At 38.0% G+C, this 15,965-nt stretch overlaps 1 protein-coding gene across 13 annotated transcripts in view; it reads left to right on the forward strand.

Annotated features, from left to right (window-relative positions):
• The window catches only part of SPAG9 (sperm associated antigen 9), a 134,027-nt gene that overhangs the window by 48,059 nt on the left and 70,003 nt on the right, over nt 1-15,965 (forward strand). For 6 of the 13 annotated variants that reach the window (XM_043584048.1, XM_043584050.1, XM_043584045.1 and 3 more), the window contains exons 3-4: nt 5,186-5,256; nt 12,589-12,683. In XM_043584048.1, the coding sequence (XP_043439983.1) occupies nt 5,186-5,256; nt 12,589-12,683 (166 nt within the window). Of the gene's footprint in view, nt 1-5,185; nt 5,257-12,588; nt 12,684-13,198; nt 13,563-15,965 lie in introns of those variants that run through there. The other 7 variants (XM_043584057.1, XM_043584058.1, XM_043584055.1 and 4 more) reach the window with 5 other exon arrangements.

Raw genomic sequence — 15,965 nt, forward strand, 5'->3', positions numbered from 1 at the left:
AGGAATATTTATAGATGAAGCTAAGCCAGTTTCAACAATAGTCATGTTCATTAAGGTAAATGTAGGAAATCTCTGGCAATCATGGTATACTGGGGTTTTATATCTCCTTTCACACAGTCTTGTTGTTAAGTAGTAATACACTGCAACAAAGCCAAACCAACATTGATAAGCAAATTGCCATCAAACCAGCGAGGACCTGTTTCTGTAAGCTTTAAGCCCAGCTGTGTCCACATCACTTGTACAAACCTCAAGCTTCTTTCCAAGGTGACGTTGATGCTTCGTTTCCTATATTGCTCTGCTAGGGCTGCCACAACAAAATACCCTAGAAATTTATTTTCTCACTGTTCTGGAGGCCGGAAGTCCAAGATCAAAGTGTTGGCAGGTTTGCTTTCTTCTGAGGTCTCTCTCCTTGGCTTGCAGATAGCTGCCTTCTCTCTGTGTCTTCATATGGTCTTTTCTCTTTGCATGTATGGGGAAAAAGAGCTTTTATAAGGATACCGATCCTATTGGATGAGGATTCCACCTTTATTTTTTATTTTAGGATATAACAATGTACATTCAACACCCTTCCGTTCAGCTCTAGGCACCACCCCATGTCAGCACATGTATATACAGCGCATTCCTTTTAACAGTACCTTTGCTGAATTTGAAAAACACATGTGTGCCAGGTGCTATTCCTGATACCAGCTCTAATGTACTATCATTATTTGTCGAGTATAAGTAAGGAAACTAAGGCCCAGAGAGATTGATATATGCAAGGTAACATAGCTAGGAAGTAGCAAAGCCACCACGTCATGTCCATCGTATGATTATTATAATTCACATCACCAACCACCTAATGACAAATTTGGTTCCAATTTGGGAGTTGTTTTAAAATGTATTGCATGGAACATCCATTTTCACATCTTTGGGCTTTGCTGTGCTTGTGTAGGGGTAAGTAAGAGTAGTAGTGCTGAGTCAAAGGATATATACATCCCTTATTTTATTAGATATCACCAATATGACCTTCAAGTGGGTGATTCCAATATATTTTCCCATGATGCCCATCTTTTTTCTTTCTTTCTTTCTTTTTATAATTCTCCATTCTGGTAACATTTTGCTCATCTCCCTATACTTTTTTTTTTAGTTTATTTATTTATTTTGAGAAAGGGAGAGAGAGTGAGAGTGGGGGAGAAGCAGGGGGGGGGGGGGAGAGAGAGAGAGAGAGAGAGAGAGAGAGAGAGAGAGAGAGAGAAAATCTGCATTGTCAATGCAGAGCCTGTTGCAGGGCTTAAACTCAGGAACTATGAAATCATGACCTGAGTGAAACCAAGAGTTTGACGCTTAACTAACTGAGCCACCCAGGCATTCCCCATATCCCTGTACATTTTATTTATTTAAAAAAAAAATTTAATGTTTGTTTATTTGAGAGAGAGAGAGAGAGAGAGAGAGAGAGAGAGAGCATGAGTGGGAGACGGGCAGAGAGAGAGGGAGACACAGAATCCAAAGCAGGCTCCAAGCTCCGAGCTCTCAGCACGGAGCCCAGTGTGGGGCTTGAACTCACAAATGGTGAGGTCATGACCTGAGCCGAAATTGGACGCTTAACTGACTGAGCCACCCAGGCACCTCTCCTTATACATTTTAATGGAAAATTGGCACAATTTGTTTGTAATGGTTCTGAATAGTCTGTTTAAATCCTCTGCTAGATGTTGAACTCACAGAAGTTGTTGGCTAACATAGAGAATAATGAGTATTGAAGTCAAAGAAAATACCTATGTGAGTAGGTGTACATTGTATTTGGACTAGGGTAGGGTGGGATTGTACACACAGTAAATTAATCAGGTCACTAACTCCTCCCAAAGGTGACCACTACCCTGACTTCTGACACTTCAGATTAATTTCAGATTAGCTCAGTGTGTCTTTGAACTTTGTATTCTTTGGCTTCTCCTTCTTTCCCTCAGTCTCCTGTGTGTGATATTCGTCCATGATGTGTGCAAATAAGTTCTTCATTCTCGGGGTTGAATAGTATTCCCGTACAGGAATGTTTATCCATTCTGCTGTTGATGGACATTCGGGTTGTTTCCAGGTTTGGATTATTACAAATAATGCTGCTTCGAGCATTGTTTTAAATGCCTTTAGGTTGGGGGTGCCTGGATGGCTCAGTCAGTTGAGCGTCCAACCTGGGGTCAGGTCGTGATTTCACGGTTTTTGGGTTCGAGCCCTGCATCAGGCTGTCTGCTGTCAGCACAGAACCCACTTTGGATCCTCTGTCTCCCTCTCTTTCTGCCCCTCACCTGCGTTCTCTCTCTCTCTCAAAAATAAACATTAAACAATTTTTTTTTAAAAATGCCTTATGCATTTCCTAGCAATGAACTTGTTTTGTCACGGGGTTGGCGAATAGACAACTCTATCAAATCTTGCCAAACGATGTTCAGATGGGGTCTACCGGTTTTGATTCCCACAGCAGTATATGAGAGTCCCACCTTGCTCCTTATTCTTACCAGAAGTTGGTGTATCAGGTTTCTCATTTTAGCTGTTCTGATGGGCATGCAACAACTGTGTTACATGTTGGTTTTAGTATGCATTTCCCTGATGATTAATAAAGTCAGAGCCGTATTTTTCTTGGCGGTTTGATACCTTTCAGCCATAGTGTCTGTGACTAGGTTCTTTCCATAAGAATGGAGGGTGTTTTTGTTTGAAGCCAAAGGAGCAGTGTCTATACAATTTTCCCCCAAGTGAAATTTTAAAGTAGTCTCCGATATATGAACAGATTAAAAGGAGTATTTCTTGAGAGGCAACATAGCATGGTAATTAAAAACAGATTCTGGACCCAGACTCCTCCATTAGGAATCTTATAGTTTTGCCATTTACTAACTGTGTGTGACTTCGGACAAGTTGCTTAGCCTCTGTTTGCTTCAGTTTTCTCATCTCCAAAATGAACGTAGTATTAATACTTCATCAGAAGGTTCATGTCAGGCTCAAATAAATTTGTGTATAGAAAGCACATAGGACAGTGCATGGTCCGTAATAAGCACTATAAAATGTTAGCTTCTATTAGTAGTGGTGGTGATGCTGATATCAATCTGTTTTATGAATTCATGTCAAGTGAGCTGATGAAAATAATGAGGCTGTACTGTTGGGCACAAATTTAAACTAGAAGTTTATGGATGATAGTTGAAATTTTACTTTAGACTCAACCTCCAATTTTAGTTTTGTTGCACAATACCAAGAAGGTCTTGATAAACACAGACGAACGCTTAAAAATAGGTAAGGTTTGGGTCGCCTGGGTGGCTCAGTCGGTCAATTGTCTGACTCTTGATTTCAGCTCAGGTCATGATCTTACAGTTGGTGGGTTCGAGTGCCGCATTGGGCTCTGCACTGACAGTGAGGACCCTGCTTGGGATTTTCTCTCTCCCTCTCTCTGCCCCTCCCCCACATGGGCTGTCTCACTTTCTCTCTCAGAATAAATAAAAACTTAAAAAAAAAAAAAGATTAAGGTTCACCCAGTAGTCTCAGGTTTAAGGTTTTAGATCAATTTAATTGACAAAAAATAGTAGAAAACATTTACATTTTTTACATTTTTTTACATTTTTTGCATTTTCACATTTACATTTTACATTTTTGAAATTGTAACTAAATATCTATAATTTGCTTGGATTTCCTGTGTGTAAACAATGAAAATCACAGAAGCAGCACTAAAAATTATTATGGTTTCGATATCTACTGTGTTATCACAATACCTCTGCATTACAAGTTTGCTTATCATTGCTTTTAGCCACAGGCCTACAGTTTCTCTAATTAATGACATTGTCAAGATATTCAAACAAAGGTGGCAAGTAAAAACGCACAAACCAGAGATGAGGGTCCTGGCAGCACAAGTTAGGCGCTGTTCGGGGTGAGCAGTGTGAACATTCGGTGCAGGCAAACATTTCGTGCGTGCACTGTTCTGGTTCGTAGTAGTTACTCAGACAGCCATCTGCCTCGGTCACAGGCCGCCGCTTCCGAGCGGCCTTGTGTGTCTGCAGCTTGCTGACCCTCCCTCACACCTGAACATTTCCAATTAATCTGGCTTTTAAACAGACTTAAATGAGTATCTTGACAAGCTCCTGTGGCACCAGCTTTATTTTTCCCCATCAGATTGTCCCTCACCGCTCCTTAGCTAGTACGGGCTGCCCTGGGCTGGCCAGTCTCCCCTCTGCCTCGCCACCATCGTGGTTTTGTGTCCCCTTCCCTGTGGTAACGGTGCCCGTACATTCTCATCACCATCTGTCCTGAATACTGGAATTTAATTTCTTTGTGGTCCTGCTTGAACTCTACCTTCTCTCAGAATCAATCCTGGCTGATACCATTATTTCCTATGAAATCCTGTCCTAATATTCTATATCTCAAGATCTAAAACTTAAAAAAAAAAAAAAAAAGTATTGTAAAGTTGTACTCTGTGAGCACTGCCCCAAATCAGTGCCATGCACAAACTCCAGCAGGGGGAGCTAAATAAAAGAAGATGAGTGCCTGAAATTAAGACCTGAAGCAGAAAAAGTACTTGTAAACAATGATGATTTCGCATACTGCTCAGTAGTGGAAAAGAGCTTGAATAATGTTAGAAATCAGTGATTTGGGACCATAGAAGTTAAAACTTCTATGAGGGGATTTGTAAAGTACTTTTGAAAGAGAATTCTGTATCATGTTGAAAACTTATGTACGTGGGATGACTTTATAAACATCTGTATATTAGGAGAAACAATTTGATGTTTAAATTAAAAAAAATTTTTTTTTAACATTTATTTATTGTTGAGAGAGAGAGAGAGAGAGAGAGACAGAGAGAGACAGAGTGAGAGCGGGGGTGGGGGGGAAGAGAGAGAGGGTGACACAGAATCCGAAGCAGGCTCCAGGGTCTGAGCACAGAGCCTGACTTGGGGCTTGAACCCACGAACCCATGAGATCATGACCTGAGCCGAAGTCAGATGCTTAACAGACTGAGCCCCCCAGGCGCCCCATAGGGGCTTTTTTTTTTTTTTTCAAAGCCAGTTTATCCCCCGTACCTGAAAGTTTTATTTATCAAGGATGGTGAAATGAGCTTGATTTTGAGAAGCAATGAGTCCTAAAGTTGCTAAGACTTAGGGATAATCTATTCCAGGTTTTAGAGATGGGATTTTCAAGTAAATTTCTTATATTTTGTTCTGATTAAATATATGTATCTTAATTTCAGTTAGCAGACTTGAAGAAAGAGAAGCAGAACTGAAGAAGGAATATAATGCATTACATCAGAGACACACTGAGGTGGGTTTCTGGGTTCTTATCATGCTAATATTTAAATAAAGCAATTAACCTTAGAAGTTATGTCTTGATTTTTCTTTGAAAGTGAGCTGGTATAATTTTGGGGGGATTATGTCCAGAAAACATTAAATTTCCTGTAGTATTTACCTCATTACCAAATGTTGACTTTTATTGTTTTTTGTTTTTTTTTTTTTTAATCTGGAATTAACTTTCCATGTGAAATAGTGTGCCACAGAATAACACAATTATTGACAGTTCCAATAGTTGTTTCTTTGGCTGGCTAATATGTGCCTAATAAAAAGTCTACATGATGCTAATATGACAGAATTAATTTGTTACTGGTTGGGATATGATGGATTGGTAAATTATTGGTAAGAGTTTCTGTATTTATAATCCAGTATAAAGGACTTATTTGCACTAAGCTCATAAGAAATAACATGAACACAAATGGTGTATTAAATCAGAATGACTCTAAAACAGGTTTTCTGCATGAAATTTCATTATTTTAAATTAATAACTTTAGCACATAATCTCTCCAAAGCAAATAAGAAAATGTACCTGAGCATTTTTTTAACCTTTTTATGATTCTCTGTCAGCCTTTCATATGTTGTTGTTGTTACAGTCTCCTTAACATGGAAATGATTTTTGTGTTTCATGGTCAGTCTGGGGTTCACAAGCCTCAATAAAATAGACTTTTCATTAGACTCAAGCATTGTTGGTTATATGAAAAAAGTAACTCCTCTTTTTTTCCCCTTTCTCATCGAAATCTCTCCCAAGATGCAGATGGTTCCAATTTTCAGCTTCCATTTTTCTTTCACTAGTTTGTGATCTCTTAGCCTGCCCGTGGTGGGAACCTATATTGTTGGCTTTTAAGGAAGATAAAACCCCACTGCGTCCAGTTTCATTTGCTTTGGAATAATGTGCTTAATACTTTCTTGAGGAGGGGATGGAATTTCTGACATATGAGGTTTGATTATTACGATTTTAGTTTTTGTAGCCACACATGAAGAATTGACACTCAGTGATGGAGGGAAAAAATTGGCCACAGAGGGCTGGAACCAGAGGGCTGGAACCGTGGAGCCCTGAGAAGACAGGAATAGCTTAAGCAGCAGCCTTTTCAGTGTGTGAAAAATACCCACATTTAATAAGATGACATTTGGTGGATACTAAGACTACTCAAAACCAGTTGATGGGTAATCTTGTTGTTGGTTCTTTTTACACCAGACCAGTGCCTGAACAACCAGCAGTGCTTATCAGTGCTATAATTAGAAATATGTTTGGGGTGCCTGGCTGGCTCAGGCAGTGAAGCAGCTGACTCTTGATTTCATCTCGAGTAATGATCTTGGGGTTCGTGGAACTGGACCCCATGTCGGGTTCTGTGCTGACAGCATGGAGCCTGCTTAGGATTCTCTCTCAGCCCCTCTCCAGCACACATGTGTGCTGTCTCCCTCTCTCTCTCTCTCTCTCATAAAATAAATAAACTTTAAAAAATAGAAATATGTTTGGGGGAATATGTTTATTGCCACAGATAATCGATAGTGATGAATAATGAACAATCATTTTGTTTTCTCGTCGACGTTCTAACCTGTGTAATAATTGAGGATTGTTAAATTGAAGTATGTATAAAATGAATATATGATTTTAAAAAATTACTGTGAAGTGAAATTTCATAGTTTACTCATTTATTTAATAAAAGTGAAGATATGTTCCTACAGAAAAAAGTCTGACATCTTAATTTCTAATGAAAAGATATAATAAGTTTCCTATTTCTCTATTCCTTCAGAGAATGACACTCTAGGAAGAAAGAGATCTCAGGAAGATCTTAAATACCAAGTTAGAGTTGGGGCAGTCCAGTGTCTAAGACAGGTTTCACATGTCGCACACAGCTTTCCCCACGGGGTCTCCTCCCTCAATCATAAGCAACTTCTTTTCCTCTGCCCTGATAGGCTCCTTCTTATTTTGCTCTGCCCTCAGCAAAGCTTATGTAACACAGATGTAGCTGCTCTGAAATATGGGTCTGTCTGCCTTAGACCACATTTTCCCGTGTTTGCACATCTGTACTAGAAATGTCATTATTAATTTAGCAATTAAAAATAGCTTTCTATGCTAATGAACTAGATATCCTGAAGGTAAATTCTGGAAACCTTCAGGGAAAGGAAGTTTGAAGGATTTAACCTTATTTTTTTACTATCACTTGCAACTAAGGTAACCTTTTTTATGCTCACATAAAAGAATTGTTTAAATTTAAGGCACTTTTGGGGTGCCTGGGTGGCTCAGTTGATTAAAAGTCTGACTCTTGATTTTGGCCCAGGTGATGATCTCAGGGTTTGTGAGATTGAGCCCCACGTCAGGCTCTGTGCTGACAGCGCAATCCTGCTTGGGATTCTCTCTCTCTCTTTCTCTGCCCCTCCTCTTCTCTCTCTCTCTTTCTCTCTCAAATAAACTTAAAAAAAAAAAATAAATAGCACTTTTATCAAATACCTTGTTTTCTGCCTAAGAGAAATCTCCTATGGTTCTTTTTATAACGTGAATAACTGCTCTCTCTAAACAAATCAAAAATTTTGTATCAATTACTGAATATACTTAAAAGAAGATATTGCCTTCAAGAGGGCAGTGGAGGAAATAAAAACATTAAGTAATTGTGAGGCACTTGGGACACATGTGTACATACTCTTATATTAGTTACCCAAAACTTGAACTCTGGTGTTACATCAGGGAGTGTTTAAATGCATTCTTATTTCATCCTGTGGCCAGACTCCCATCATCCACCCCACTTTACAGATTGAAGTTTAGAAAGGGAATATGAAGTGATTTGTTCCAAATTCCATGCTAGTATGTGACTGGGTTTGAACCTATGTCTTCATATTCTGTTGCCTGAATCAATCTTTTTCTTTCTTTCTTTCTTTCTTTCTTTCTTTCTTTCTTTCTTTCTTTCTTTCTTTCTTTCTTCTTTCTATTTTTTTTTTTTTAGGTTTATTTATTTATTTTGAGAGAGACAGAGACAGAGTTGGGGGGGGGGGGTGCAGAGAGAAAGGGAGAGAGAGAGAAAATCCATGCTGTCAGCATGGAGCCCACTGTGGGGCTCAAACCCACGAAATGGTGAGATCATGACCTGAGCCGAAACCATAGTCACCCAGGCGCCCCTGTTGACTGAGTTTTCTTTTATTTTTTATTAAAAAAATTTTTTTTAACGTTTACCTATTTTTGAGAGAGAGAGACAGAGCGTGAGCAGGGGAGGGGCTGAGAGCGAAGGGGACACAGAATCCAAAGCTGACTTTAGGCTCCAAGCTGTCAGGACAGAGCCCGATGTGGGGCTCGAACTCACAAACCATGAGATCGTGACCTGAGCCAAAGTCAGAAGTTTAACTGACTTAGCCACCCAGGTGCCCCTGCCTGATTTTTCAATAACACTTTTAGGTACGGAACATATAAATGTTAAAAACACTAGAAATTTTTCTGTGCCTCTTTGCCTTATGGCATTGCAACAACTTTAAGAATAATGGCTTTGCAGGTATAGATCTATGATTCTTGGGCTGCATATGGAGAGATTCACGACAACACGATTAGAGGAGTACATGCCAGTTGTCTCCAAAACCTCGCTTACTGCCTTACTTTTCAGTTTTAGCCAAGATCAAGATGACAGTCAACCTCGGTAGTGATGTTTCTATGTGGTGGGGATTTAGGATTTTCCAGACAGTGTGCTTGGGATCCTTCTTCATGACTCCCTATTGTTTGTTGCTGAATCGACTTCTGAATATGTGTGAATTACTGTGCTTACCTGAGAAAATGGAGAATTACAGCTAATGAGATCAGGAGGGATAGGGCCAGTGGACCCAATAGTAGATTATCTAAAGCATATCTTCTTTTACTTTCTTACCTCTCTCTTCTGTCTGGCAGCACTGATTCTACCCTCCCACTCACTTTTTTTTTTTTTTTTTAAACAGAGCTATATTGTGAAGCCCTGTAATTAGAATCAAGATTTTTATGTGCAGTTTATTTTTTCTACTTTTTTGGTGCATTTACAGAATATAGTGCATATTTTATTTCAGATGTCAGGAAATGCTTTAGGGTGTGGGGTTTTCTTGTGGGTGTGAGGAAGAAAGAACAATGAGCTTATCGCCTGCCTAGGAAATTGACTAAAAGGGCAAATACAAAACCAGTCCTGTAATGCTTAACTTCTTAAGTCCACTGTGTCAGAGGGACCTGAGTTTTGGCCCTAAAGCCAACTAGCTAATGGCTGTTAGAACACAGTTGATCATTAACTAGGTGGTCAAATTGGTTGGGCAAGTTATTTTAACCATAAGTTGGAGTTTATAAAACTGTAATATTGTTGTGAGGATTAAATGAAACAGTAGCTGTAAATGCACTGACTGAGTTGTGCTCAATAAATGTTAGCTGCCATTTTGTTATTATTCTGTACTTTATACAGAATACCTAATATATCTGGGATATATCATTTGAAGAAGGGGTCAGTCTTTTGAAGAAGGTTTAGAATTCAACATTATGTATAAACAAATAATTCAACATGGTATAAATGAAAAACTAAATTTAATCATTTAAGATAAGAGTCAATCATAGAATGGACTATTTGAGGGCGGGGGTAGAATGGATTCTGTCTTTGCATTTATAATTTTTATTTTTCTATATTGAATAAATAGATTACTCTAAAGGCAGTCTAGGGGAGGTTTCTATTTTCGTCATCTGAATGCTTAGGGAAACAGATTCTTTCATCTGAGTTAATCAGTTGCGTATGATTACTCTCTGGTATATAAGAATTCAACTTAGGTTTTCTAAAACCTTTTGAAAATTTAAGTTGTTACGTATTTGGCCCAATCGTCACTTTGTTACATTAGTTTCATTTTTTTTTTCCTTAAAGTTCATTGTGATACAAAAAGAAAACAGTTCATTATTTCTGATGTGCTGACACAGAATCATAAACTGTATTTCTGCAAGTATGTTCCTTAAATGAGGTTAAAGAGAAAAATCTGTACATTTAAAATAGAAAAGGGGGTGCCTGGATGGCTCAGTCAGTTGAATGTCTGACTCCTGATTTCAGCTCAGGTCATGCTTGGGATTCTCTCTCCCCCTCTGCTGCTCCCCGACTTGTGCTCTCTCTCTAAAAAATAAAATGTTAAAAAATGGAAAGTGTGTTTAAATTTAAAACTTTAAAAATTGCTTTCAGGAGCGTTTGAGTAGCTCAGTTTAGTGTCCTACTCTTGATCTCTCTCAGGTCTTAATCTCAGGGTTATGAGTTCTAGCCCTGCTTTGGTTTGGGCTCTGGATGGAACCTAATGTCTACTTAAAAAAAAAAAAAAGCTTCCATATACCATATCCCTGTAATTCTACATTAATTTTTCTTTGCCCGAAATAATTCTTGTTTAGACTAGTCTTAATTGGGAAGCAGCTGATTAATTTCCTCAACATTTTTTCTTATTTGATCCCGCGAACCACAAGATCAGGACTTCAGCCAAAATCAAGAGTCGGATGCTCTAGTGACTAAGCCACCCAATTAATCCCTGATTAATTCTTTTATGTTTGATTTGACAGATTACTTGCTTAATTCATGCATCAGTTCGGCCTTTTGTTTATTTGAAGTAAATAACACTTTCAAACTGATTTACATGTTTCTTAATTTTTGTACATGCCTGCCAAGTAAAAATTTCCCAATAAAACGTGCTTTTTAAAAATTTTGTAGATTTGGGGCATCTGGGTGGCTCAGTGGGGTGAACATCCAACTTTGCTCAGGTCATGATCTTGCCGTTTTTGAGTTTGAGCCCTGTGTTGGACTCAGTGCTGACAGCTCAGAGCCTGGAGCCTTCTTCAGATTCTGTGTCTCCCTCTCTCTCTCTCTTTCTCTCTCTCTCTCTCTCTCTCTCTCTCTCTCTCTCTGCCCCTCCCCCATTTTCTCTCTTTCTCTCCAAAATAAACATTAAAAAAAAATCTAAACAGAAATTTTATAAATTTATTCAAAATCTCTTTTCTTTCAATAGTTATCCTTGTAATGTGCTACAGTGCATATTTTGTTATAGTTGAGATGAAATCCATGATCATAACAGCTAAAGTTTAGAAGCTTACAAAGCTGTTCCATGCTTTCAAGCATTCAAAGAACATTCAGATTTTAAGAATTCAAGGGATAGTCCTCAGAAAGACAGTAACCTTTTCTTATTTACTTTTCAAATTTACATTCCTTTAGATTGCTAACATACCTTTTTTTTCCTTTAAATTCATTTTTTCTTATTCATAGCCCATTAGTATCTAGCAAAGGCCTTTTGAGTTTATGATTAAAATTGCATTTTACATGTTTTAATGCCAGATTTAGGATTCTTTTTAAAAATTTTTTCAAAGCGTATTTATTTTTGAGAGAGAGAGAGGGAGACTGTGCATGGGCAGAGGAGGGAGAGAGAATCTCAAGCAGGCTCCACGCTGGCAGTATGGAGCCCAAAACGGGACCCGATCTCAGGAACTGTGAGATCATGACCCGAGCTGAAATCAAGAGTTGGTTGCTTAACCAATGAGCCACTCAGGCACCCCAGATTTAGGTTTCTTAAAAGTGAAACTATAGATGACCAAAAATTAAATAGAAATATTGGATTTCTTGGCAGTTTATATACTTGATACTCTTGAACATATTCAGTTGTCTATCTTATGGCTCCTTATCCAAGATTTAAAATCAAAATGCTGTGATTTTTCATTTACCTTGCTATATTATAGATGATTACATCAAACAGTGATACCAATAAATTAACAATCAAACAAAAGAGAAAATATTTTAGCATCCTTTCAATGAAGTCTGTAAACACAAGAAATAAACATCCTGGTATTAAGTTAAATTAAATTACTTAATTAAATTAAATTGGAAGTGATAATACTCTGAGTTCTTTGTAAAATGGGAAAAGATCACCACATAAGGAAGGGTACAGTTTCTTCTCAAGTTTCACATTAATTTCTTTTTTGTTTCCCAGTTTAGTGCATGGATTTCTCAGATGCCCTCTATTATTTTTAATCAGTGATCTCTTATCACTGCCTCCACAATGTCTGTATCCTGAAACTTGTGGTATTTATGTCAAAATTATATCTTTTGGTAACATCACATATTAAAAAAAGGTTTTTGCTATGCTAAGCAACATGATGGCTACTTCTTTGGATAGCAGCATCCCTAAATGTAAGCATTTGCATATTCCTTTGCCATTAACATTTTTTTCATACTTAATAATCTTTTACATAGAACTGTGGGTAGTCTGGTAAATAAGTTTCTACAAAAATGTTTCCCTTGTTGTTTTCATTCCAGATATTAGCCTTAAAATTTTGCATATTTTTTTTCTTTCTTCAAAATAGATGATCCATAATTATATGGAACACTTAGAAAGAACAAAACTTCATCAGCTCTCAGGGAGTGATCAACTAGAGTCCACAGCTCATAGTAGAATTAGGTAAGCTTTGTTAAACATTTTGCCTTGAGAAAAATCGAAATAATCTGTTTGTTTCTGTTTCTCTCTGTTCTTTAATCCTGGAACAATAGTTAGGCTGCTTCAAAAAGCTCTCTACTATGGTTGGAATGCTATAGGAGAGAATAGCATAGAAAAATAGAAACAGCCCTCACTGTTGAAAAGGTAAATCGTGAGCCATACCATATAAGCAGCATATGCATACTGAGGTATTTTGATTGTTTTGTAATACTTAATGGCGATTATACTAGGTTTAAGTTTTTCTGATTCATGGGAGTGCTGAAAGATTTTCATTTCTCCTGTATAACTGGTTTAAAGTCCTTTTTGTGTACAGAGGCGTGTTTGAAAGGGTTAGACTGGTGTTTGATGGAGGAGTGTGAATAAATTATGTAGATCTCCCAAGCACTGTAGCCAATGAGCTAAGCCAGGACTCTCAGCGGAGAGGAAAATAGTTAATAGGCTGGCTGTCGCTCTAGATTGCTGCATAAATGCTAGGAGCAGCAGCTCTATGGTTGTGCGGTGGGGAGGGGAGAGCAGGATGACGTCATCGCTTCGGGGCTGCTGCAGGATGGAGTGGAAAGCTGCTGCTGATGGCATTGTTTTTGTGGCAGCAGCTGAATGACAGATCCTCACTACAAAGATATCCCTTTGGCCCCCGTGTAGGCCTCCTGGTTCGGGTGTTTCACCATGCCAGCACAGCGCCATGAGTCCTGGATGCATGCTGCTGTTTGTGTTTGGCTTTGTTGGCGGGGCGGTGGTCATTAATTCTGCTATCTTAGTATCTCTCTCTGTTTTGCTGCTTGTGCACTTTTCTATTTCTACCGGTGTGCCAGCTCTGACGCAGAACCTACCAAGGATACTCAGGTACTCTAGTCTCTCTTAGAAGCCCCTGTTTAGTTGGTTTTTCTCAAATTTTTAGCTTCACAGGTCTGCTTTGTAACCATTTCTGTTGCAGATTGAAACAATGGAAAATGGCCTGAAGCTAGGATTTCTGTTCTTATTTATAGTAATTTATAGGCCATCACCTAGGGACACGGCTTTGTCTTTGGAAACCGCCGACTTACGCGAAAAGGATTTTCATAATTGTACTTATACACAAGTACAAGGTCAGTGTGGTCTTGTTTTAAGCAGTGTTCAGAGAGTAAAGGGAGAGCAAGAGTAAAACACCGGGTCCAAGTTTATACAGCCTCTGCGTTTAGCATATGAGCATTTAGGGGCATATATCTCTTATGCTTAGACTTGTAGTCAATTAGACACAGGCTCTAGGTATTATTCTGTTCAGTTATCCTTTGACTGAAGAACATGCAGGCATCAATTTTGCAGTTTTTGGTAATAACTCCCAGGACCGGACAATTTAAATATTTTCTTTCTAAAACAAAATATATTTTAAAGTGAAAGGATTTAAACCTTTTAAGGCCAGGAATGCAGCTTCCCTGCATTATTTACACATCAAAGTTGTGAAAGCTTTACAAAGCCTATTCACTATTGTTTTGTCAGATGGTGCCCTTTCTTTGTAGACTTGGGTGACAAATATCCGTGCCTGCTTGTGGGGGTAGTCATTAATCTCCAGAGCTTTGCTGCTGTTCACTCTCCTTTGCACCCTGTGAGAACCATCTTCTACATTTCAGATATTTAAGGGTTTGGTTGCCTTTTGTTTTCTAATTCATCACACCAAAAGCATCTGATTTGTTCAGATTTCTGCTTTGTGCACGGTTTTAAATGAAGGCTCATGGTGTGTAGCTTTTATTATTTAAATGTTTCCTTAAAATTCTCAACTTCTAATTGTGGATTTAGATAAATTAAGATGAATTAAACTAGTAAATTCCCTCAATGTGTTCTTTATATTCATAGATCAGTTCATGTTTAATATTAAGGCCCAGAAATTAAAATTTCATCTGTGGTCTAAAATTAGATACTTGGTCATTTATTTTCTTTCCTCATTTTATAAAAATCGGAAGAGATCTAACTACTTTTATTTGTTGAGTACATAAAAGATTTGTTTATATGTATATTTAGGCTTTTAGGAAATTAAAAAGACCTTAACTCAAGAATATATAGAATATTGAAATAAGACTAATTTGAAAGGGCCGTCTTAGGTTTGGGTTCTGTCTGAGAAGGCAGTGCCGCGCAGTGGGCTTTGGAGCTGGGCTGCCTTGCCAATAAATGCTCTGCCACTTGTGTGCTGTAGGACCCTTCTTACCCCCTTTGGATAGTTTTAAAAATTGTGAGATTATTGTTTCGTCTTCAATCAGTTGCAAGATATTTAGTAAGCCAGACAAGTAAATAATTTGTAGTCACTTACACGTACCCCATCTATAGCAGAACTATTTTCCAGAACTTTAGCTATTTTATTGATAAAATACCTTATGACTAAATTCAAACAGTTTCTTGATGCAAAAATTGCCGATGATCTGCTTGAATAAAGATATTAAAATCTTCAATATTAAAATTAAATTGTCAAGAAAATAGGTAGGTTCCAAGGAAGCTACATGCGCCTTGGAGGGCAACAGGTCTGATTCTGAGTCTCGCTTCTGTGGATTACTAGTGCCTCATGTCTCTGAGCATCACTTTTCCTAATTTGACAACTGGAAAATAATTCCTATTTTCTTATGAGGGTTAAATGAGATAATGTAGCCAGACCATCCTTCTTAGGGCTTGCCACATGATGAGTGTTGAACAATCCTTTAAAAATTTTATTTATGGTTATTTGTTTTAAATGTCTGTATAGCCAAAAAGCTGTTTCAAAACCTAATTGAGAATTTTATACACAGCTAACATTTAAATAACCAACTGAAAAGCGGAAATATGGAACAAAGCCAGTTTTTAAAAGAATGTAACAAGGGTTCTGATAGTCAAAGATGGCTTTGTTTCTAGACCGTAATACCATATGGAAACACCAGGCATTTAAACCTGTCACTTGATATTTTCCCACATTGTATCCCATTCTTTGGTTTCTTCTGTGAGTTTCACTGGAGCCTTTAACGTGTAGAGTATTAAACATGCAACAAACATTCAACTTTCAGTGTTTTTTTAAAAGTAGGATTCTGATTGACTTGCATAATTGCATGTCCTTCCTCCACTTAACTCTCATATAACTTCTCAGTAAATAAGGAGAGAAGGCATGGATGTAGTAATATTTTTTCCAGAGTTGGAATCTTATAACCCAGATCGTCAGGTCTTGATGGTCTCTGAATGCCCTCCCTATAGAGCAGTTTCTAAATGATTAAGAAAAGCAATATAAACAGGTACAAATTCTACTGGTATTTT

The sequence above is a fragment of the Prionailurus bengalensis genome, chromosome E1 (genome assembly GCF_016509475.1).
Source record: "Prionailurus bengalensis isolate Pbe53 chromosome E1, Fcat_Pben_1.1_paternal_pri, whole genome shotgun sequence".
Taxonomy (NCBI): Eukaryota; Metazoa; Chordata; class Mammalia; order Carnivora; family Felidae; genus Prionailurus; species Prionailurus bengalensis.